The following is a 25303-nucleotide window of genomic DNA, read 5'->3' as shown; positions in this document are numbered from 1 at the left end:
TGCAGCCGACCTATCTCTGACACCAGTGCAAGTGGTTGCCAAAAAAAAGTAGGCTGGATGTGACTATTATGAGATTTGACATGTCAGAATAATAGTGTATAATCAGCCGCCCTACTATAATTAATGCTCCAACAGAATGAACGAGGTCATCATTGCATCTCCTATTATAAATACCAGGTTCACTCTTTGCATTTACTCTCTATTCAGATATTGAATACACTCATTTATTGTGCATTTACTACTCACCTTCTACACCAACCATCACTTGGTTACATTGGTTCTTTACTTGAGTTCTCCACTGACTTAAGCATCGGAGTGGTCACGCCAGACACCCCTCCGGCGCCCATTCACGTGGTTACCTTATTGATTGTAGATTCACATCTATCCCGGGAAACAAGCTGTTAATCCAGACGTCTTGCTCTTATTTTTCCCAACATCTTGATAGTAGATTCGGTGGAGCATCCGACCTGGCTCACTCATTTCATCCGGATCACATCATTGGCGCCGTCTGTGGGAAATTCTGAGTTACAAGGCGTTGATATGGCTTCTACTAGGAGAGCAAACCAAGACACATCCCGGATTCAGGAAGAGAACAACACTCGTCTCTTTGATATAGGTGGTCAGCCACCCAATGGTCCCCAGCCGACCATCCATTTAACACCCGAGGAGTTGACTAAGATTGTAGCTGATGCTGTTAAGGCAGCCCTGGCAAAGAAGACCCCTACTCATCATTCCAGCCACCCCGAGCAAGAGCGTGAGCAGCCGCGGGAGGAAGAGAGGAGGAAGAAAGAGGGGAGGAAGAGAGGGAGTCAAGTGCAGGTTCTAAATCCCCTACTGTGCAGAGGAATTAGAAGAGTTGAGGAAGAAGGTGAGACTATTGGAGGGACAAGATGGTTCCAAAAGTAGCGCTCAAATAGCCAAGGGTTGCCCATTCTCTAATATCATTGTCCGGGAACCACTTCTCGGGCACTTCAAGTCAGCCAAAATCAAAGATTATGATGGGAGTTCTGACCCCGAAGAACATTTGGATCGATTTAAAAACATGGCTATGTTACATTGCTATGGAGATCAAATCAAATGTAAATTATTCCTGACCACCTTGGTCGACTCGGCCCAGAGATGGTTCGAAGGGCTGGCAACTCAGAGCATTCATTCTTTTGAGGACTTTCAAAAAATATTCTTGCACCAGTTCAGTAGCAGCAAGAAATACAAAAGACTGCCTTCAGTCTGTTTGAAATAAGGCAGGGCCAAGATGAAACTCTAAGAACTTACATCAAGCGATTTAATCGAGTAGCTTTGGAGGTCCCCGCATGTGCTCGAGAGACAAAAGATACTGCTTTTATGCAAGGATTGTGGGAGGGAGATTTCTTTCGATCCCTGACCAAAAAATTGCCCGGGAACTTCGAAGATCTCTTGTCCCGGGCAGAAAAATACATCAACATGGAAGAGGCGCAAAACCAAAAGAGGGAAGCCTTGAAGAGAGCTAGAGGAGACCGGGTTTGTTAGACCCGAGGAGAGAGCTCACAAAAAAAATGGTCCAGGGCATTTCTCCCACGTCCCTTTGAGAATTGCTCGAGATCGGGAAATCCAATAATGTAGCTCGGATATGGTTCCTCGTCCAAATCTAGCAGCTCCACCATCGAAATTAGAAAAGAAAGGGTTATGCACCTTTCACAAAGAAAGTTTTCACAATACCAATGAGTGTCGAACACTAAGGAAAGAGTCTGGTAGGCGTCTTGTGCCAGAATCTCATCCCCCCCGAGATGTCGACGTCCCGGACCTAATACTCCCCGCAAATCCGCAAATAACCCGAGTGGAAGTAGGAGGGAGGAGGGAAGTTCCCGGGAAGAAAGAAGCAGACAAACCGAAAGGAAGGACCCTTCCCCGAGCCGAGGAGTAATAAAAATGATTTCAGGAGGATCTACAGATGGTGATTCCAACCGGGCTCAAAAAGCAAGAAGCAGGAGGGAAGTGCTTAGAAATTGATGGGAGGGGGAGGAATGAGCCAGTTATAAGCTTCGGCCCAGAAGACCTTAGGGGAGTTAGTCTACCCCATAACGATGCTCTCGTTATTCAAGCCCGAGTGGCTAATTACGATGTGTTGAGAGTATTCGTTGACAATGGCAGCTCTGTCAATGTTATCTTCAAGGAAGCATTGGTTCAGATGGATTTACACGAGTATCAATTAGAGGCGGTTGAGACTGTCCTATTTGGCTTTGCGGGTCATGTAGTGTACCCAGAGGGGGAAATAACCTTGCCATTGACCCTGGGAACTGGGGATTTGAGGAAGACTGTCATGACAATCTTTATAGTGGTGGATGCCCCGTCCTCGTACAACATCATCCTTGGGAGACCTGGCTATGAATGAGATGAGAGCCGTGGCCTCCACTTATCACCAAAAGATTAAATTTCCAGTGCGAGGGCAAGTCGGGGAAGTCAAGGGAGACCAGCCCTCTTCTCGGAAGTGTTGTGGGGAGACTGTCCGAGTGGATCAGAAGAAGGCGAGGAGAGAAGACAAGAAGAAGGTAATGGATCGAGTGGGGGAGGCGGCCGAGGAAAGGGAAGTACATTTTGTTGCAGAAGAAGAGCAAGAAACGTTAGAGATTGAGCCAGGAAAGCATATCCGGGTGGCCCGGGATCTTGAATTTTCCACCCGGGTAAGACTCTTGAACTGTTTAAAAGTTAACATTAATGTTTTCGCCTGGTCTCAACAGGAACTAGCCGGGATATCACCACAGATGGCTGAGCATAAATTAAATATCCTTCCGGGATCCCGGCCCGTGAAGCAGAAAAAGAGGCATTTTGGCCCGGAAAAAGATAAAGTCATTGAAGAGCAGATGAGAGAGCTATTGCGGGCCGACCATATTCGGGAGGTCCAATTCCCTACGTAGCTCTCAAATGTGGTCCTTGTTCCTAAAGCTACTGAAAAATGGAGGATGTATGTAGATTTCCAGGACCTAAATAAAGCCTATCCCAAAGACTGTTATCCACTTCCCCGGATTGATCAACTGGTGGATTCAACCTCCGGGTGCGAGTTATTAAGCTTTCTGGACGCTTATCAGGGGTACCACCAAATCTCCTTAGCTCTTGAAGATCAAGATAAAGCCAGTTTTATCACTTCCGGGGGCACTTTCTGCTACGTAGTTATGCCCTTTGGATTGAAGAATGCTGGGGCCGCGTATCAACGCTTGATGAAACACGTTTTTCAAAAGCAGATAGGCAGGAACTTTAAAGTGTATGTGGATGATATCCTGATCAAGACCCGAGAAGTCTCCTGCTTCATTCATGATCTGGCCGAGACCTTCACCACCTTGAAACTGTATGGGATAAAGCTCAACCCGGCTAAATGTGTATTTGGGGTAAGAAGTGGGTTTTTTGGTGACTGATCGGGGAATTGAAGTAAATCCAGAGAAGATCAAAGCAATAATCGACATGTCTTCCCCTCAATCTGTCCGGGATGTACAAAAATTGACCGGGAGAATTGCGACCCTATACCGTTTCATCTCTCGGTCTACCCATAGAAGCTATCCATTCTTTCAAGTTTTGAGAAAAGCACAAAAATTCGGCTGGGATGAAAAATGTGAGCTAGCTTTCCAAGATTTGAAGAAGCATTTGGCCGAGTTACCTGTTTTGGTAAAACCAGAGCCCGGGGAAAAATTGTGGATTTATTTATCCGCTACTGAGCACGCTGTTAGCTCCGTACTTATCAAGGAAGAAGAAACCGACCAAAAGCCCATATATTATGTCAGTCATGCCCTTCGAGGAGCAGAATTTAAATACAGCGAAATAGAAAAAATAGCCTTGGCTCTGGTGATGACTGCCCGAAAGCTGAGGCCATTATTTCCTCTCACATCCAATTGTGTGTTAGAGTAGGTGCCCGTCGAGCCAAGTGTTGGCCGAGTGTTCACAATGAAACTCTATGTATAAACAATCTTTATTTTAATAATATTTGAAATTATTGTTTTGGCACTTCTTTATCTGTATACACATGCTAGTTGCATAGATAAAGTCCTTGAATATACAAATAGTAGAAAGAATATGAGATGCTCATATGATGAGTATCATGAAACTCATATTTGGAATACTGTATATTCTAAACAGTTCCTAGTCGATTCAAGCCGCCGCTAAGAAGGATATAGGCCGCTCGAGTTCGAGACTAGTATCTGCAATGTGAGTACCATGTTTAATTGGTAGGGGACATTGTGATGTCCGAGCATGCAGATAAGTGCTCCTCGTAGAGTGCACTGAACAACCCACCATGAAGGACTTTCCAAGTGGTTCTTACTTATCGAGTGGAAACGTCCTAGTTTATGGTTGTACACCATTAGTCCTTATGACCCGGGACAACATTGAGACTCTATATGCTAGCATTGCACTTTGACTTGTTTACCAACTCTCATGGGGTCATTAGGTGGCAAGGTTGGGTGTTTTGTCGAAACATATAGGAGTCAATGCATTGTAGTCGGGGATTCACCGCTTACCTTTGGGTATGGATATCCTATGTGATCTCATGTATATGTAGTATGAAATCTCTGATCAGAGTATGGTGGTAATTATGAAAGGGGTTTCATAGATTACACCATCGATTCAACTACGACATGACACATAGTATCGATTCATTGACAACTCTCGATATGCCAATGGTTGTCGAATCAGTCGGGATATATGAGTTGAAGGGACCGTACTGTACGCTAACCATAATTGAATGGTTCTTGCAGGCACTATCATTTAATACCTAGGGAATCATGTAAGCGATGCTGCTAGGCGTTTAACATGATTGGTTGGGTACTATCAGACTTGAATTCTGACGTTCTTATTATCAAGGAGTTGATAAGTAAGAATGAAGCAATTGGGGTATGCTCATATAAGGACATGTTTAGTCCCGAATCACATGGAGATGTGAACCCACGGCTAGTTGTATCAATGAACCATTGAGGGTCACACAAGTGCTAACTTTTTAGATCCCGTTGAGAAGTAAAATAGTTCAATGTGTTGAACGGCTTATAAAGGAGTTTATAAGCGTAAATAAAATAGAACTATGACTTCTATAAGGAGAATGTAAATTTTAATTTGAGGAAGTTTTCCTAAATTAAAAGTTGGCAAAACAAATAATGTATTTGAAAATTGTGATTTCATCAACATTATTATGGACTAAATTAAATTAATTCAAGTGTTGAATTAATTAAACACTAGTGGACCTAGTAGAGTCCAAATAATTAAATTAATTCAAGTGTTGAATTAATTAAACAATATTGGACCTTGTAGAGCCCAATTAGAAATAATTATTAAACTAGTGGGCTTGAGTAAAATCAAGTAAAGTTTAAATGGTCTCAAATGTGTTTGAGACATTTAAATAAAAGTCCATGGGCCTTGTAATTGTTACAAGCCCAAATAGAATGTGCATGGGGAGATGAAGAGTTGGGAGACAACTTTTTTCATGTCCAAGGCATGACATGTTTTTGGGACACCAAAAAGGCGCCTTTTTCACACTCCAAGAAAACTCTCCCCTTCCCTCCCACACATGATGGCCGTAAATTGCATGCTTTTTCTCCTTATTTTTCTCTTCTTTTTGGTTGAGGAAAGCTTAGACTTCTCAATGAAAAATGCCCGAATTTTTCTAGTGCAAAATTGGGGTGGTTCTACTTTGTTAGTGGTGGACGTAATTTTGAAGAAATGAGTTCAAGAGCAAGGAGAGCTTGTAGAGGGTCTTGCCATTCAAGAGCTAAGGTGTTTACACCTTAGTTGGAGCCAAACATCAATCTCAAGAGATTGATAGGTATATTTTTCTTAACACCCTATGTATGACATCTTGGTGTTTTTCGTATTTGCTACACATCATAGAATTAGGGTGCTCGGTTTTCTTGTTGAAAAACAAATTTTTGAAACTTCCATTGCGTATTCGGGCACCTTAATCGATCCCCTTTCATTGTGGTTCTCACCAATTCTCCACTCGAGAGAATCATGACACACGCTGAAGTATCGGGAAGAATGGTCAAATGGACAGTAGAGCTCGGGGAATATGACATTGAATATAAACCTCGAGCTGCTATAAAAGCTCAGGCTTTAACGGATTTCCTGATAGAAATGATTCAACCGGAAGAAGAGGAAGTGTGGAGAGTCTTCGTCGATGGGGCATCAAATTTGTCGGGGTGTGGAGTTGGGGTGGTTTTAGTTGCTCCATTAGGATAAAAAATCAAGTTGGCTCTAAGAATCGATTCCAGGGTCACCAACAACGAAGTTGAGTATGAAGCCGTTCTGGCAAGGTTGCAAGTTGCCTGGGAAGTCGGTGCTTCCCGGGTCATTATTTATTCTGATTCTCAACTGGTCACCCAGCAAATAAAAGGGACGTATGAGGCCAAGAATGAAAAAATGCTCAAATATCTAGGGCTCATCACGGCCCGGGCAGCATCTCTAACCGACTGGAGCATTGAACAGATTCCTAGAGAAGAGAATGAGGAGGCTGATATCTTAGCCAAATTGACTGCCTCTATGTCAGATATAAGTACCCGAAAAGTCATGTGTTTTACCCGGTTAGTACTTTCCGTTGATGGGGAAGTACCACCGACTCGGACAAGTTCGTGGATGACTCCTCTAATTGAGTATATGGTCCATGGCAAGCTCCCGGAAGATAAAGCTCAAGCCCTGAAAGTCAAAAAACAAGCACCCAGGTTTGTCCTTTTAAATAATGTTTTGTACAGGCGATCATATCATGGCCCTTTGCTCAAATGCTTATCAGAAGATGAAGTAGAATATGTCCTCCGAGAAATACACGGAGGGTGCTGTGGTGAACATCTCGGTGGAACTGCCCTGTCTCGAAAAGCTATATTAGCCGGATTTTGGTGGCCCCGGAATGAATCAAGATGCTGCCCGACTTGTTAAAAAATGCAAGGGTTGCCAGCACCATTCTAATTTTCATCATCGCCCAGCTGCTGGCATGCAGCCCATCTCAGCATCTTGTCCCTTTGATCAATGGGGATTGGATATAATGGGCCCATTTCTAATAGCCCGGGCCCAGAAAAAGTTCCTTCTTGTGGCCGTGAATTATTTCTCTAAATGGGTGGAGGCCGAGCCATTAGCCAAAATTACTGAGGAAGAGGTCATGAGATTTCTCTGGAAAAATATTATTTGCAGATTTGGCATCCCCAAAGATTGATTTCAGATAATGGAAGGCAATTCCAGGGAAAGAAAATCACATCTTGGTGTCAAGAAATGAAAATCACTCAATCCTTCACCTCAGTGGCCTACCCCCAAGCCAATGGCCAAACTAAGGTAACCAACAAGATCATTGTGCAAGCAATGAAAGCCCGGCTTCATGGGAAAGGAAAAGACTAGGTGGAGGAGTTACCGAGTATATTGTGGGCATATCGGACTACACCCCGAACAATTACCCGGGAAACTCCATACAGCTTAGTCTATGGTTCAAAAGCAGTCTTACCTTTGGAGATCGGACAGTCTTCCACTTGGATAGAATCTTATCCAAGCAACAATGATCAGACAAAGGCCATTGAGCTTGATTTGGTTGAAGAAAAAAGAGACCGGGTAGCCATTCGAATGGAAGTTTATCGCAACCGGATAATGAAATCCTATAACAAGCATGTTCGATCACGAGACTTCCAGGTTGGAGACTTAGTCATGAAAAAGGTGAAGCCAGTGGGTGATGTGGGGAAATTAGAAGCACGATGGGAAGGACCCTTCAAAGTAATTCAGAAATTTAGCTCGGGGGCGGCTTATTATCTAGAAGACTCTCAGGGACATACCCTTATAAGACCCTGGAATGCATTTCATTTGAAGAAATATTATGTTTGAAGCTTTTGTATCTGTTGCTTATACATCAAATAAAGAAATTGTTCAAGGAAGTGTCTACTAAGTCCAGGGAGCCGTACCCTGGCCCGGGGACCCGCACCCCGGTTATCTACTAAGTCCAGGGACCCGTACCCTGGCCCGAGTACCCGCACCCCGGTTATCTCCTACGTCCAGGGACCCGTACCCTGACCCGGGGACCTGCACCCAGGTCACTTCCTAAGCCCAGGGACCCGCACCCTGCTTATATCAAGACCGATTGACTATTAAACCCAAAAGACTTATGCCCCGATTATTAATATGTTTGGTGAAATGATAATTAAAGTCTACAAGGATATTTGAAGTATAGCTTTGCAACACTTGGAGATATTAAACGCAAGAAATATAAAAGCAAAATATTTTTATTAATACTGGGAAAATTGACAAAGTGCCCGGAAGCCCGGGAATGACAAAAGAAAAAATAAAAAATAAATCCTAATCTACTTTGGGGGCCTTCTCCTCCTCCTCCTCTTCTTCCGGGAGGGAAGCTGCAGCTATGACCAAGTCAGGGAAGTCCTCTTGGTCGGGAGGAACGAGCCCTGCCTCCTGAAATTGCTCAAGGCATTTGTTGAAGCCCAGGTCAAAGTAAGGGAAGGCCTTGTCTGCCACCATCTTCTTAAACTCCCTGGACTTCAAAAACTGGGACACCCTTTCATCTTGAGAGGACTTCAAAGTCTCCAGAGCAGATGTCATCTCTTCAGCTCGGGCCCGGGCGGATGCTGCTTCTTCCCGGGAAGATGCTACCTTTTCCCTGGCAGCCTGAAGTTCTAGCCTGGCCTTCTCTTTGGAATCGTCAAACTTTTTACGGAAAGACTCTAACTCTGATCGGGCCTCAGCCAGTTCTACATGGGCCAAGTCCACTTGCTGTTTCCAGCTAGCTTTCTCCCGGGCCAGGACATACTCGTGGATCTCCTGCATCCTGATCAATTCTCCTTGTAGTTTATCATGCATTTCGCGGGAGGAGAAGGCTTGTTGATTGGCTTTTTTGGCTGCCAGAGCCACTTGTTCATATGCAGATATGAGCATCTGCAAGCCCTGCTAGTCAAAAAAAGAATCGTTAATGACCAAAAAAAAGAGAGGGAGAAGAATGGTACTTACAGAGAAGGACCGGGAAACCCCTTCGTATTTCTGGTTCGGGTGGAGTCCCTTAAGATGATCCACCTCAATGGGACGAAGAAAACCTCACACCATCCTGGTAAGATCCGTGCTCACCTCATCACCAAAAAGGTTTGGCAAGTCCAAGGGAGCTCCACCAAGGTGAATGGGACTGGCAGAGGAACCGGGAAGAATAGGTGGCTGGACAGGTACCTCGAGCCCCTCCTCCACAGTCACTGTCTCAAGGACAGGCTCCTGGGCAGCTTTCCTCTTTCGATGATTTAGGGGAGCCGGGTCCTCTTCAACAATCAGAGAGGTGGACTCCTCCCTGGTAGACACCGCCTCTTCCCGGGTTTCGATCTCTGTCTGGTCCTGGCGTTTTTCTGTTTCCCGGACTTCAGCCTCTGCCCGGGCTTGTTGTTCCTCCTGCTCTTGGGCTTTCCGGGCCCTTTTTTCTGCCCGAGCCTGTTGCTGCTCGGCCTTCTTTTTGGCAGCTGCTTCCAAGAGGCTTGCCCTGATCATCTCTTCTTCAGCTGCATCATATAAAAGTCAGAAACAGGAAATAAAAGAGAAGTTCAAAAGCGAAAAGGAAAATAATTTACTGGCCTGTGACCCAGCCTGGCTAAATTCGTCGATCATCTGGTCCACAGGGTCTTTAGGCCGGGATCCGATCCCATAATGCACCAGATTATCCCCCCCCCTCCCCCCCCCCCCCCCCCAATTAGCACTGAGGAAAGGAAAGATTGACCCTCAATCGCGTCCCAAGCCTGGGTGAAAGGGGGAAGGAGTTTGTAGTCTCGGGGGAGCTCAGGTTGATCGGGAAGGGAGGATAGGAAACCCGTGCCACACGCGGGGAGACTTGGGAGTTGCAAAAAGAAAAAAAAATTTTCCATCCCTTCAGAGAGGAAGGGATGTCTGTCAAAAATCTGTATTTTATGCGGGCCATGAAAGAAAGGACCCCTTCATTAAAGCGACAGGAATAGAAGAAATGAAAGAAAGAAGAATTAATTAATAAATTTTTATACGAAATAAAATAAAGGTGACTGCCATAATTCGAAAGGCATTGGGTGGAGATGATTGATCGGGAGCCCATAAAATCGGGCAACCCCTTCAAAGAAATTATGGATAGGAAATCGAAGCCCGCTCTTGAGCTGTTCCATGAAGAAGGTTTGGAAGCCCGGGGGAGGAGTGTCCGGGTGATCGCTGGGCTTGGGAATCAAAATTTTGTAAGTGGAGGGGATTGCTCCCAGGGACCTGATTTCCTCATAAGCCCCGGGGCGGAGGTTGAAAGTCACAGTGGAAAACCACAGTGGCCCCGCAGTTTTCTCCTTCCCCTTACCCTGGGGACCAGTAGGTCGAGAAGAAGATGCTTTTGGTTGTATTTGTGAAAGGAGTCGGGAGGAAGGGATGGGGATAGCTACGGGAATATGGACAGAAGTTTCAGAAGGAGTCGGGGAGTTATCCTCCGACTGACCCCAGACATTTTTGCCAGAAGTGGAGGATGTGGAATTGGACATGATGAAAAAGGATAAAAGAGGAAGTGGGAGGCACTTACGAAATAAAGACGGTAGTGGTGGCAGAGATCACCGGAAGTAAGACTTGCACGTCGGAAAGCTTGAGAGAGAAATTCGGCAGAGTTTGGCCACTGGTTTGAATTTGCAAATGATTTTTGAAAAACCAGTGAACTACTACATATAGGAGGGGGAGTTAATCCTCACCATTGATCAAAAGTGAATCCGACAGATTAAATTAGACTAGGAAATTGAGCGGTATGATTGAGCGGGATATTTGAAAAAACAAGAGCGAAGCTCGAGACGTCATGATGATTTATCTTCTCGGAATATGAAAAGCTTATGACAGATTTTAATGCTAGGGCTTACGTCAGCATTGATAGGGTGACATCATCCCTATCGTTTCGGGGGACTAAACGACAAGTGTTTCTCCTGACCGGGCACATAGGACTGATCGGGACAGCGAGTATGACTCTAGCCTGACTATTTAAGGAATGAGTGATGATATCCCGGGATGTCCTGGGTCATGGATATTTTCCGAGATAACCCGGGACATGGAGCCGAGCCATTCGTGATGCCCGGGTCAGGAGGGCAGATTATTCTCGGGTCAATAAGATGATAATCTGAATGGAGACCCAGGTCTCTAGCTGCCCGGGACGTTGACAATGACTTGACAGGGAAACTTTATGGGGAGGCTAGTCAAAAGGCCAGGCTATTGGAACACTCGGACTTAAACTACCCGGCCTATGAGATGCCCGGGCTCTCACGTAAATGCCCGAGAGGCATTTTAGCTAGGGATATAATCGAGTCGAGCCGAGCCGAACTCTTGAATGTTTGAGCTTGGTTCGTTTATAATCGAGCCGAGCTCGAGCTTTATTTAACGAATATATGCATGGCTCACGAGCTTATTCAAACTTTTATCGAGCCTAAACAAGCTTAATAAATATGAATTATACATTTAAATTTTCATTAAATTAATGAAAAAGTAAATTATATATTTAAAATATATATATATTATTCTTATTAAAATTTGTAAATTTATTATAATAAATAAATTTAACAGCTTTTTTCTATATATTTCTTAAATAATATGAAAAATCAATCAATCAAATATCAAAACTATTATTTTTTCATCTAAAATATTACTCATGAACTTACCAATGAACATGTTCACGAGCTAACGAGCCGAATACTGTAAAGCTTGAGTTTAGTTTGTTTATCTTAACGAGCCTCATTAAACGAGCTCAAACGAGCTTTTATCGAATCGAGCTTCGAATAGCTCACAAACGGTTTGGTTCGTTTACATCCCTAATTTTACCCGGGCCATTTCGATAAATTAATTACGCCGACAAAGTAGGGTGTGTGCGGCCGACCTATCTCTGACACCAGTGCAAGTGGTTGACAAAATCAAGTAGGCTGGATGTGACTAGTATGAGATTTGACATGTCAGAATAATAGGGTATAATCAGCCGCCCTACTATAATTAATGCTCCAACACAAAGAACGATGTCATCATTGCATCTCCTACTATAAATATCAGGTTCACTCTTTGCATTTACTCTCTATTCAGATATTGGATACACTCATTTATTGTGCATTTACTACTCACCTTCCACATCAATCTCACAACCATCACTTGGTTACATTGGTTCTTTACTTGAGTTCTCCACTTACTTAAGCATCGGAGTGGTCACGCCGTACACCCCTTCGACGCTCATTCACGTGGTTACCTTCTTGGTTGCAGATTAACATCTATCCCGGGAAACAAGTTGTTAATCCAGACGTCTTGCTCTTATTTTTCCCAACATCTTGATAGTAGATTCGGTGGAGCATCCGACCCGGCTCACTCATTTCACCCGGATCACATCATTATGCATCAGTTATTTAACATAACTATTTTGGTAGTTGTGAGCGGATCGACAATAAAATCACTATATTTAATTAACTTTAAATTAGTATATTTATAACTCACCTATAAACGTTACATCTCAACATTCTTATTTTTCAAGATTCTCTAAATTCAAAAGTACAAGACAATTCATTTTTAATATTAATCATATTAAATAATTAAAAATGTTAAGAATTAATTAGATTGAAACATATTATGTCTGTGAATGTTTTATTACTTTTCGTTGTACACAGAATAAGCCCATAAAATAATACAATAGTTTGCAAACTACGCTAATCAGATAACTCGCACGGGATGAACAGTGTGACATGCCATGTGAACCGAAATCGTGGGCAGAGCATTATTGGGCCACCGGCTGTGTGAATGGCCACTTCGTTCACTTCGGCTCGAAGGGACCTTAGCATGGTTCTCGAGCAAAAACGATCCACTTCATGTGGTTCGCAAATATTAAATTTACAACATGACATTAGACGAAACAACTAAAAGAAAATGAGATTAGCCATTTTATTTATTCAAAGCCACACAAACATTAAACTTTTCAATTTTGGTTCTGATATCACCAAGTGAAATTTTACAAGCTAATTATCGAAAAGTTCAAGAGTCCATACTAAAACTGAGATCTTCTTGGACGATTTGTTCACATTTTACCACAAATATTCTGTGCTTAATCGGCTGATATTTTGGATTCACCAACTTTAGAAGAGGTAGAAAAAACATGCCGTGTACAGATTCCTATTCATTTTTCCAAGAAGAGAATGGAGGTGTCTCCGAGTTGAAAAAAGTGCTTCCCATGAAGGGACTTCTGTCTCCCTTGACCACATCAGCTAAAGAATTGAGCTCAGCCATCTCTTGTTGAGTTAATATCACAGACAGAGATCCAAGGTTTTCGTTGAAGTTTTCGATCTTGGTAGTGCCAGGTATAGGGCAAACATCGGTTCCTTGGTGTTGTACCCAAGCTAATGCTAGTTGTGACGGGGTGCAACATTTTCTTGTGGACATCACACAAATCCGCTCGTATACAAGCTTGTTAGCTTCAAAATTTTCTCCTTGGAATCTTGGAACATTCTGCATAATAGGATGTTACATTATAAACGCAGGTAGTTTTAGCTATTTAGGATAGCTACCTTTATTCTTTAACACGGCCATGAAGAATGTAAAGAAATATGACATCAAGAATAAACTTGAAACATCCCACCACAATCAAATTGTAGATTAGACTTTCCCATCAAAATGTTGATGAATAAACTCAAATTATTCCATCAAATGCATCATTTCATTGAACATGTTATAGGTCACAGCACTAGTAAAATAATTTCTATGAAATAATGATTTATACAAGAGTTACTGCACCAAACCACCTTTACCGAGTACCCTAAATTATGAAGGGGGCTGATTCTCCCCCATTACAGTCAGATATAGCACTGTCAGGCCAATAGATCGTGTACCTCCGCTAAAAGCAGAAGATGGATGGATGGACTTCATAGAATGGTTTCCATCCATTTTGGATCAGGAAAGTAGCATTATTATGAACATTGATGGGCCCCTCGACACTACCTCAGTGTAAAAGTATCAAAACAAAAACTTCTTATTCTTAACCCATCAATTTGAATTTTTACTACCAAATCGTGCATTTTAGAAAGTTTACGAGGGATAAATCCATTTTCAGTGGGGCTAAATTGGTCTATAAGAGTTTAATACGCCCATATGTGACAGTCAGTCTACTGGTTCACAATACAATTTATAGTCATGATTCTTACTTAAGGTCATGCACTCATGTTAACTTAAGGATTGAGAAGAAAACTGTTACAAGGCAAATAATTAAGGTTTCTTCCAAGTCTGAATGGAAAAAATCTTAACACATTAATTACTTGAATGAGCAAACTCATGCTCCTTGTATGCCGAAAAGCTATTCTGATATAAAATTTGAGCCCCCCCCCCCCCCCCCCCCCCCCTCCCTGTGATTTCAATAGATAGATTTGGTTCCTTAGCAGTGAACTAAGCATTGTGAATTCAAATGATTTAACAAGAAACAATAGAGAAGCTAGAATCCTTAGCAGTGAACTAAGCATTGTGAATTCAAATGATTTAACAAGAAACAATAGAGAAGCTAGAATTAGGAACAAGTTGATGGATGAAAAGACCATGATTCTAGGAAAATTTTTCATGCCTAAATAATCAATAACGTCATGGTTTTCTAAAGGGTAGTCCCACAGTTGTGGGAATGCTCTAACCTTGCGGTAATCATTCTCTGGTAAGTTCTCTACCAATTTAGGACCCAATGAAAAGAAACCACGTCCAAGTGGACTGTATGAGACGATACCGATTCCCAGTTCACTGGAATTAATAAAACAGAAAGAAAACAAAATCAGGTTATTTTCTATACACTAGAACAGTAGAAAATACGTGCACAGTAGCACACACAACATGTGTGTTTGTGTCTGTGTGTGTGTGTGAGAGAGAGGGAGGGGGGGGGGGGACTCACCGACAAGTTGGAACTATTTCTTCTTCTAAATCCCTAGACCACAAGGACCACTCATTCTGAACAGCGGTTATAGGGATGAATGGCATGAGCTCTTCTGATTGTTGAAGCAGAAGCCTCAGAGAGGCCAACATATTTTATTTTCCCTTCTTCAACAAGTTTCTTTAGTTCTCCCATCTTGAAAGACACGCAAAAGGATATGATATCAGCGAGCCGCCACAAGATACAAGGCGAATAAAACTTGGCCATAAATTTCAAAACAAAACACTGTGATATCAAGTTAAATTACGGCTATCATATAACTTCAATTCCTTGACACTCGAATTTGCTAATCCAGGGCTATGATGTTTATGAGTGAATGTAGGCCTATAAAGCCAGATATATCCCAAGACTTTTATGAATCATAACCCATCATTATCTTGGTTATTTGTTCACACTTTCCATGGCATCAGTGAAACTGTGAGAACATGACTATCATGGGAAACAAAATATCGAAAAATGGAAACAGAATATATAATTGGCCATGATCAAAAAACAAACATAAGTAGAATTATTCCAAAGTTGTGGCTAAAACAGGCAAAGGTTTTTGTTCATCCCCAAAAACATGTCATAGCTAAAGTTGGGTACTCTGAGTATAAACTATTGGGTCTACATCTCTTTCACTAATTATTTAGCCCCAAACACATACGACATCTTGAATTTCTTCATTATGCTATTACTTCGGCATATGCCAATCCTGCTCAATGCAAGATTCCGTTCTTCCAACAAATCCAAAAGCTCAATCAGCGTACCGAAAACTATCAACAAAAAACACATAACTTGGAGAAAATCATCTTACTTACAAGTATATATAACAAAAAAGTAGGGAGAGACAATAATTGCACATTATACTCGTAAACTTTCCTCTCAAGATATCATCTAGTTAACATTGCTCACCGTGACTTCAATAGGCAAACGGATATCAATCCGATGAACATAATAGAGATCAATGCAATCAATATCAAGACGCTTCAAGCTCGCTTCACATGAGGCTCTAACATAAGCAGGGTCACCACGTGCTTCCATCTTCCCATCCTTTAACGTTATCCCAAACTTGGTTGCTATCTGCACTTTTTCCCTCAATACTCCTTTCAGAGCCTACACTTATTACAAATGCTTAATTTCAAACAATTTATGATTTAGTCAAACCCGAAAAAAAGAAGTAAGTTGGGCAGCACTGCGTTTTTTAATCTTGATTAAACTTGAAAAAAATTATCATAATATTCTATGCAGCAATCTGCACCACTACAGTTTAAATCATACAAAAAACGGCAACTTTGAAGCCTGGTTGTGTCACAAATGCAAACCAAAGTGCGAATTATATATCAAGCTTTTCAAATACCAATTGGTTATTAAATAACTCCATTGTTGAAGTAAACAACTCTCTCCCATTTTTCAAATTGATAGCCAAACCTAAATTATATACGCAAATTGATGATAATCCCACAATCAGACATATTAAAAAAATAAAACAAACCCAACACCATGTGCTTTTCAACAAACGAAATAGCAAAAACACCAAAAGCAAAGGAAAGAAGAACACAAAACCTTGCCGATCAGAATCTCGTTCTTGTGGGGGCCATAGATGTCTGCGGTATCAAGAAACGTGACGCCGGAGTTGATGGCATGGTGGATGAGGGAAATCATTTCGGGCTCGGGCTTCGACGGCCCGTCACCAGATGACATTCTCATGCAGCCCAGCCCTTGTTTGGATACTTCCAATCCCTGTGAACCCAGCTTGATTTTGTCCACAGTCTCTGCCATTAGATCTCTCGTCCTTCGCTGTGAAGAAATGGGATGAATGAGCTATGAAGTAGGCGGAGACAGAACCCACTTCCTCATCAAATATACATTTGTCTGTGAAGAATTGTTTTCATCGACCAACTATTTGATAGGTTACAATGACGTATATTCGAGTTCGAGAATCATCGGAAGCTCAAATTTTTTAATATTTTGGATCGTATTCAATTTGATTTAAGATTTTTTTTATGTTAACAGTTTGTAATTTTATTCATAAAGCACCAACCAAAACGAAAAAATCCCATTTTCCCAAACAAAAGGAGTAGGGAAGAAAGCGAAAAAAATGCAAGTGAATGCGCCACCCGATTCGCCGATCTGCCAATCTGTCTAAGATCGGTATCAATGCAGCTGTCCAATGAGTTCCTAATATCCAACGTCAGTGCACCACAATAACTTAAATCTTCTGCTGGGTTGATGACTACTTGCACCGCCAGCAGAGAGTCAATAATAATTACATGGACTTCGATCCCACGTTCCTCCAACAGCCTCATCCCATCTCTTATTGAAAGGAGCTCAGCGAAGACCACCGACTGTGGCTTAGAGATTCTTTTTCCGAAGGCAAACAATATTTGATCATCATGATCTCGCACTATGCCCCCAATCGAATAACCACCAGTGTCAAAATTAACCGCCGCGTCTACCTCAAGTTTCAAGGTGTTGACCGGTGGTCTCGTCCAGCGTTCGAGTTGGGGTAATGGCTTCGGAGCAGGTGCGGTAATTAAGGATTCCCGAGCTTCCTTGAAGTCTTTCAAAAGGGAGGCGCTCCACTCCACATCCAATTGAGCACATCCAGGCACCTTCTCATGCAAAATCCGCAATTTATCATGCCATACAGCCCAGGTGCGCATCGCAAAAACCTTCATATCTTTCTTTCTTAACACTGCTTTCATTCGGATGAATGTATCCAAGAAATCCATGTCTTTTACCTGTTTCAGAAAAAGATGAAAAATTGTATCCTTCCAACACTTCTTTGCAAATGGACACCAAACCAGAGCGTGCTCGGTTGAATCATGACCATAACCACACAACTGACACTGATCTGTGACGGGAACATGATGCCGCAGCAGGTTCGCGCGAGATGGAATAATGTTGTGTAATGCTCGCCACAAAAAAATCCGAACCTTAGGAGGAACTGACAATGACCATACAAATTTCCACCAAGATTAATGTCAGGTTCCTGATAGATTCCAAATATTAGAATATGTTCATTAGCTACTCCAAAATAAATAAAGTTTAAAATATATTTATTTGAGTCACCACTCGTAAAGTTCAACTCTCAATTTGAGTCAAATTCGATCAAAAATATTAAAATTTTCAATCTTTTAAGCAAACTCGAACTCGATTTTATCTAAGTTTAGCCTAGTTCGATCCTCAAAACTTTATTTAAATTCACTTGATTCAATTCGTTTATACATTACTTAAGCATCTCATGTGAAATTATTATAATGCATGCTTGAAAAATGGAATTTTTATTTTCATTCTCAATTGGTCCAAAGATGTTTCAATATAGACAACGAACGTGAATGAATCGAGCCATCTCATGATAAAAAAATATTTGATTTATTATAAAATAAAAATTTCTATGAGATCATCTCACATGTAAATTTTGTGAGATGAGTTTATGACTTGAATCGATCTATGTTTTTTTATGTTAAAGGTATTGCTTCACACTACATTTATGTATTACTTCACACTCCATATATATATATATATATATATATATATATATATATATATATATATATATAAAGTGAGGTGGTCTCAGTTGAGCCCGATGATTAATTAAGAGCTAAATGAATTAATTAAGATTTTATTAATTGAAAATGTCCTAATATTTGAGATTTGGTCGAATTATAAAGGAAAATGGATGGTAGTAGACACGACGTGTAACGCCCTGAAATTTGGCAATCATTTGAGATAATTTTGGGATAATATAAAAGTAAATATTAGAGCTAAAATAACTCACAAATACTGAATCATACTGGACTGGATCAATTTTAGTAACTCGCATTGTTATGATCTAATTTATTTAAATAAACAATTGGAGTCTATTACTTCAAAAATTAATCAAGGCATCCTAAAATATTCTGAAAGTTGATATCGACTGAGATACGATGATAATTGACAAAGAAAAGCTCGGAAACAAAGTCAGAAACATAAAAATAGCGTTCGGGTTGCCAAGTAAAAACTCGGGCAGTAACTGTTAGAGCACCCTTCCTTGATCCGATCTAGAGCGGTTACCCGATTACGTAAGAAGACTTCACCGTGGGAGTTTAGAACTTTAGAAGACAGAGAAGAACAGAGATTGGAGTCAACAAATTTTTCGACCCCTTTCTTTCTTTTTATTCCACTATTTATACTTCAGTACAAAGTTGGCTTTACAAGTAAAATCGTGTTTCTTTTCTACGCTTTACAAAACATTTGTTTGCATACACAGTAAGGCTCAATCAATTCCTTCTAGCATTATTTATGGCTAATAAAATCCACCAACTGTCTCGGTGCTCCTTACATACGTGTGGGCCGCTGTTGGTTCCCTCTTTCTAGGAAATTTACTAAGTTGAGCAAGCGTTTTTATGGGCCCTTTGAAATCGTCAAGCATGTTGGGGTGGTTGCATACAAGCTGGATCTACCAAAGGAAATCAAAATACATCCTGTTTTTCATATTTCCGTTCTTAAATTTTGCCCGAATCCGGGGAGAGTCCCCTCTTGGCCACTGCCAGTTACTGTCACCGATAACCAACCCTTACTTACTCCATTGGTTGTTTTAGACTATCGCAAAGTTCGACTTCAGAATTCTTGGTCTTCACAGGTACTAGTGCAATGGTCGGGATTGCCGTTGGAAGAAACTTCATGGGAAGATTTAAATTCTTTTCGCCAATTATATCCGGAATTCCACCTTGAGGACAAGGTGCTTTTTGAAGGGGAAGGAAATGATACGATACTGGAAAGAGGGAACCAACAGCGGCCCACACGTATGAAAGGAGCACCGAGACAGTTGGTGGATTTTATTAGCCATAAATAATGCTAGAAGGAATTGATTGAGCCTTACTGTGTATGCAAACAAATGTTTTGTAAAGCGTAGAAAAGAAACACGATTTTACTTGTAAAGCCAACTTTGTACTGAAGTATAAATAGTGGAATAAAAAGAAAGAAAGGGGTCGAAAAATTTGTTGACTCCAATCTCTGTTCTTCTCTGTCTTCTAAAGTTCTAAACTCCCACGGTGAAGTCTTCTTACGTAATAGGGTAACCGCTCTAGATCGGATCAAGGAAGGGTGCTACATTGGTGCTCTCGTCTTCAATGGCGGAAGGAACTAGGTTTGCTCGACTGGAGGAAAATCTAGCAAAGCTCGCTACACTTCAGGAATCGCAGGCGATTCTTATAGAAAAACAGAATTTGAGTCTCGATTCATTGACGACTTCAGTGAAAGAGCTTACCGTTGGATTGCAAGCACTCGACGGTAAGGTTGAGCAGCAATGGAGACGCAATTCTTCGATGTCCATGTCAACTCCACAACCACATCCTGAATCCCGCTCGGACACCGCTCGTGAGTTTCCACAATTCTCTAAATCAATGCGTGTGGATATTCCACGTTTTTCTGGAGAAAATCCCTCCGCTTGGGTTGCGCGAATCCAGAGGTACTTTGATTACTACCAAACACCCGAACCTCAGCGCTTAATTGTTTCTTCTTTTCATTTGGATGGGGATGCTTTGGATTGGTTTGATTGGATGAGTTGTAATGGTTTGATTCACGGCTGGTCGGAATTTCTAGTTGCGATCAACAAACGTTTTGGTCCGTCCGAGTATGAAGATCATTTTGGAAAGCTTAGTAAGCTCACACAAACAGGGACTTTGGCTACCTATCAACATCAATTCGAACAACTTGCTAACAATATTCTAGGCGTGCCAGAACATGTTTTAATTAGCTGTTTCGTCTCGGGGTTACGAGGTGATATTCGGAAGGAAACTCAAGTTTACAGGCCACAATCATTAATTCAAGCTATGGGGTTGGCTAAGTTGTATGATGACAAGTTCTCTGATTCCACTATGTTTTATCCTAGTGGGTGTGATAAGGCACCACCAATTATTCCCCGTTCCATGTCAACACCAGGTGCACTTCCCCCGCTACTTCCCATTCAACCAGGGCCAAAGCAACCTTATGCCATAAAAAAACTCACGCCAGTGGAGATGCTTGCTCGACGTGAGAAGGGGCTGTGTTATAATTGTGATGAAAAACTTTTTGTTGGTCATAAGTGCAAAAGGAATTTGTTTTTGTTTGTGACAGAGGAAGATGAGACCATCGAAGACGGTGGCATCCAGGAGGTATCCTTTAAACAACCTTTTCCGGTCCAGGAGCGTGAACTTCCTGAAATTAGTCTTCATGCCATGGCTGGTCAAATTTGTCCTCGGATTTTACGACTTAAGGGGAGGATCTCGGGGCTACCGGTGCAAACACTAGTTGATGGGGGGAGTACACACAACTTTATTCAAGAACGTCTTGTCAAGTTTTTGAAGATTCCTATTGTTGCTTCATCTCATTTTTCGGTTTTGATTGGCAATGGGGAGACCATGGAGTGTCGAGGGTACTGCCCGAAGACAATTATTCACCTGAATGATGAGCCATTTGAGGTGGACTTTTATGTGCTACAGTTGCAGGGGGCAGAGGTGGTTTTAGGGGTCCAGTGGCTTCAGATCTTGGGCCGCATTATCATGGACTATAAGCAGCTCTATATGGAGTTTTTGTATAACGACAAATTAGTTCGCTTACAAGGCGAACCACTGTTACAGGTGGAGGAAGTCCAATCACATCAACTCCGGCGTTTGACACAAACTGAGAGTATTGCTCAATGTTTCCAACTAATTGCTATGTCGGCTTCAGCCTCTGCTGGTACTTCCACTCCTTCGATGCCAGATTCATTAGCACCTATCCTACAGTCGTACCAGGATGTTTTCATGGAACCGAACAGCTTGCCACCCCATCGCACCATTGATCACTCTATTCATTTACTCCCTCACACCAAACCAGTCAATGTTAAGCCTTATAGGTATGCTTACTCGCAGAAGGCTGAGATAGAAAAGCTTGTTACTGAAATGCTCGAATCGGGCATAATTCGCCATAGCCAAAGTTCCTTTTCATCTCCAGTTCTATTGGTCAAAAAAAAGGATGGAACTTGGCGCTTCTGTGTGGATTATCGGGCCCTTAACCATGTCACAATTAAAGATAAGTTTCCTATCCCTACTATAGATGAACTCTTGGATGAATTACATGGTGCAACTATCTTTTCTAAGCTCGATTTAAGAGCTGGCTTTCACCAAATACGTGTTAACCCCGTTGACATCCCCAAAACAGCCTTCCGCACCCATGATGGCCATTTTGAATTCCTGGTAATGCCGTTTGGCCTCACTAACGCCCCTGCCACTTTTCAAGCCTCCATGAATCTTATCTTCAAACCATTCCTTCGTAAATTCGTAATCGTATTCTTTGACGATATTTTAGTTTACAGTCAATCCTTTCATGATCATCTTATTCATCTCACCACTGTCTTACAGTGCCTGCGAGATAATTCTTTTTTTGTTAAACAATCCAAGTGTTCCTTTGCTCAAACCTCTATTGACTACCTGGGGCATATCGTTTCTGCTCAAGGGGTCCAACCAGATCCCTCAAAAGTCAGGGCTGTGCTTTCTTGGCCAGCACCTAAGAATTTGAAGGCTTTAAGAGGATTCTTAGGGCTTTCGGGGTTCTATAGAAAATTTGTTCGGGGCTATGCCACTGTTGCTTATCCACTCACCGAGCTTTTAAAAAAAGATAATTTCGCTTGGTCGCTAGCAGCCCAAAACTCTTTTGACCAGCTCAAGCAGGCTCTCGTTCATGCCCCTATCTTGGCCCTGCCAAATTTTTCTCTACCATTTCAAATTCAAACAGATGCGTCGGGCATGGGCATCGGAGCTGTTTTAATGCAGCAGGATCATCCCATTGCTTATTTCAGCAAGAAACTTCCTTCTCATTTGCGTAATGCTTCCACTTATGTTCGAGAATTGTTCGCTGTCACCCGAGCTGTTCTTAAGTGGCACCAATATCTGCTGGGTCATCACTTTTCTATTTTAACCGACCACCATAGTCTCAAAGAAATATTAAACCAAGTTATTCACACTCCCGAACAACAAAAATACCTCGTTAAACTATTGGGGTATGACTTCGATATTGCCTATCATTCGGGAAAATCTAATATTGTGGCTGACGCCTTATCTCGAAAGTTTGAACCCGACCCCTCCCCTCATCCTAGCTTGAGTCAAAATTTTGCCTTCTCTGTGCCCACTTTTCAGTTCATTGACCAACTAAAGGCAGAAGTGGTCACTGACCCTTATTATCAAAACCTTATCTCCACTCCATTCCACCTTGTTACATACTCCATTTTACATCAGGGATGGGTTCGTCTATAAAGGCCATAGGATTTGTCTCAGCCCTTCTTCAACCATTATTCCCAAAGTGTTGTTCGAATTCCATAACACACCTGGTTGCGGGTCATGGAGAGGTGCGCAAGACGATGGCTCGAATTGCTCCTGGGTTTTACTGGGAGAAGATGAAAGCCGATATTCAGCAGTACGTGGCAGAATGTGTTGTGTGTCAGCAGACCAAATATGGCACGCACAAATCTCGGGGGTTACTACAACCTTTACCGGTCCCGATGAACGTGTGGGACGATATTTCTATGGATTTCATTACGGGGCTCCCTTCTTCCAATGGGTTTACTGTTATTCTGGTGGTGGTCGATTGACTCTCCAAATATGCACATTTTGACACCCTTAAGTCTGGTTTTACAGCCTCGACAGTGGCCTCCTTGTTTGTTGAGATCGTGGTCAAACATCATGCTTTTCCAAAGAGTATCGTTTCGGACCGAGACCCCATCTTCTTGAGCAAGTTTTGGTCTGAGTTGTTCAAGTTCAGTGGCACTTCCTTGGCTATGTCTAGTGCTTATCACCCACAAACGGATGGACAGACGGAGGTCCTTAACCGATGTTTGGAGCAATACTTGCGTGCATTTGTTATGCATCAGCCTGCAAAATGGTCTCGCTACTTGTTATGGGCAGAACTTTGTTATAACACCATGTTTCATTCTTCAATCAAAATGATGCCCTTCGAAGCTGTGTTTGGTAAGCCTCCCCCTTCTATAGCAGCGTATGTTCCCGGGGCCTCTGCCATTGAGGCTGCAGATGCATTATTACGGGATAGAGATGAATTACTTTCCACCCTACGTAACAATCTGTCAAGGTCCCAAGAGAGAATGAAATTCCACGCTGATAAACATCGCTCAGATAAGGTTTTCGAGGTGGGGCAATGGTGTTATGTAAAGCTACAGCCCCATAAGCAGTCTTCTCTCGGCACCCAGAAATTTACTAAGTTGAGCAAGCGTTTTTATGGGCCCTTTGAAATCGTCAAGCGTGTTGGGGTGGTTGCATACAAGCTGGATCTACCAAAGGAAATCAAAATACATCCTGTTTTTCATATTTCCGTTCTTAAATTTTGCCCGAATCCGGGGAGAGTCCCCTCTTGGCCACTGCCAGTTACTGTCACCGATAACCAACCCTTACTTACTCCATTGGCTGTTTTAGACTATCGCAAAGTTCGACTTCAGAATTCTTGGTCTTCACAGGTACTAGTGCAATGGTCGGGATTGCCGTTGGAAGAAACTTCATGGGAAGATTTAAATTCTTTTCGCCAATTATACCCGGAATTCCACCTTGAGGACAAGGTGCTTTTTGAAGGGGAAGGAAATGATACGATACTGGAAAGAGGGAACCAACAGCGGCCCACACGTATGAAAGGAGCACCGAGATAGTTGGTGGATTTTATTAGCCATAAATAATGCTAGAAGGAATTGATTGAGCCTTACTGTGTATGCAAACAAATGTTTTGTAAAGCGTAGAAAAGAAACAAGATTTTACTTGTAAAGCCAACTTTGTACTGAAGTATAAATAGTGGAATAAAAAGAAAGAAAGGGGTCGAAAAATTTGTTGACTCCAATCTCTGTTCTTCTCTGTCTTCTAAAATTCTAAACTCCCACGGTGAAGTCTTCTTACGTAATCGGGTAACCGCTCTAGATCGGATCAAGGAAGGGTGCTCTAACAGTAACCCAGTCTCTATCTAGAACTCTTTCTAGAAGGTTGATTGGCTTGGACTGTCCAAGCCCTTGTGTCTTGAGTCCATCACAGTGGTGTCATCATAATCTTCATCGAGATCCGATATTACCGATGTAACGAGTTTAAATAGCTCGTTATTATGATGTAAAATCTATTTCTGAACTACTTATTATATTTATGGCAATTGCCTATTTTGGAACACTTTCACATAATTTTGGCAAGTGCACTCTTTATTATAAGTCGTACTTACTATTTGAACTTCCATGTTAGGATCAACAATGTATTTTCGCAGCAATAAAAGTTATCTTAGTCGTGCTTGATTGTAGTGAGTTAGCAAATATCTTAATGTGCAGAGACAAGCTCACTGAACTCGGTTGAACGCCTATTATTTGTCCTTCAAAGAGTGAGTAAACTCTCATAGATTCCTTCACAAGATAAAATATTTGATCACATCAAACTTCAATTACCAAATTCGACTATTTGAATTTGATTA

The 25303-nt window shown here is 41.9% G+C and overlaps 3 protein-coding genes and 1 pseudogene across 3 annotated transcripts; 2 read left to right on the top strand and 2 right to left on the bottom strand.

Annotated features, from left to right (window-relative positions):
• Positions 1–1927: 1927 nt before the first annotated feature.
• LOC142550671 (uncharacterized) lies at positions 1928–2368 on the top strand. Its single transcript, XM_075659747.1, has one exon. It carries the CDS (start codon positions 1928–1930, stop codon positions 2366–2368), a length of 441 nt encoding a protein of 146 aa, XP_075515862.1.
• Positions 2369–12834: 10466 nt separating this feature from the next.
• Positions 12835–16814, bottom strand: LOC142551239 (auxin-induced protein PCNT115-like; annotated as a pseudogene).
• Positions 16815–16863: 49 nt separating this feature from the next.
• LOC142550670 (uncharacterized) lies at positions 16864–17589 on the bottom strand. Its single transcript, XM_075659746.1, has one exon. The coding sequence runs from the start codon at positions 17587–17589 to the stop codon at positions 16864–16866; it is 726 nt and encodes a 241-aa protein (XP_075515861.1).
• A 2382-nt stretch (positions 17590–19971) lies between these two features.
• On the top strand, positions 19972–23112 carry LOC142550669 (uncharacterized). Its single transcript, XM_075659745.1, has one exon. It carries the CDS (start codon positions 19972–19974, stop codon positions 23110–23112), a length of 3141 nt encoding a protein of 1046 aa, XP_075515860.1.
• Positions 23113–25303: the final 2191 nt, after the last annotated feature.

Source organism: Primulina tabacum, chromosome 7, assembly GCF_025594145.1.
Source record: "Primulina tabacum isolate GXHZ01 chromosome 7, ASM2559414v2, whole genome shotgun sequence".
Taxonomy (NCBI): Eukaryota; Viridiplantae; Streptophyta; class Magnoliopsida; order Lamiales; family Gesneriaceae; genus Primulina; species Primulina tabacum.
Note: the sequence above shows the minus strand (reverse complement) of the source record. Positions and strands in the feature narration are given on the sequence as shown.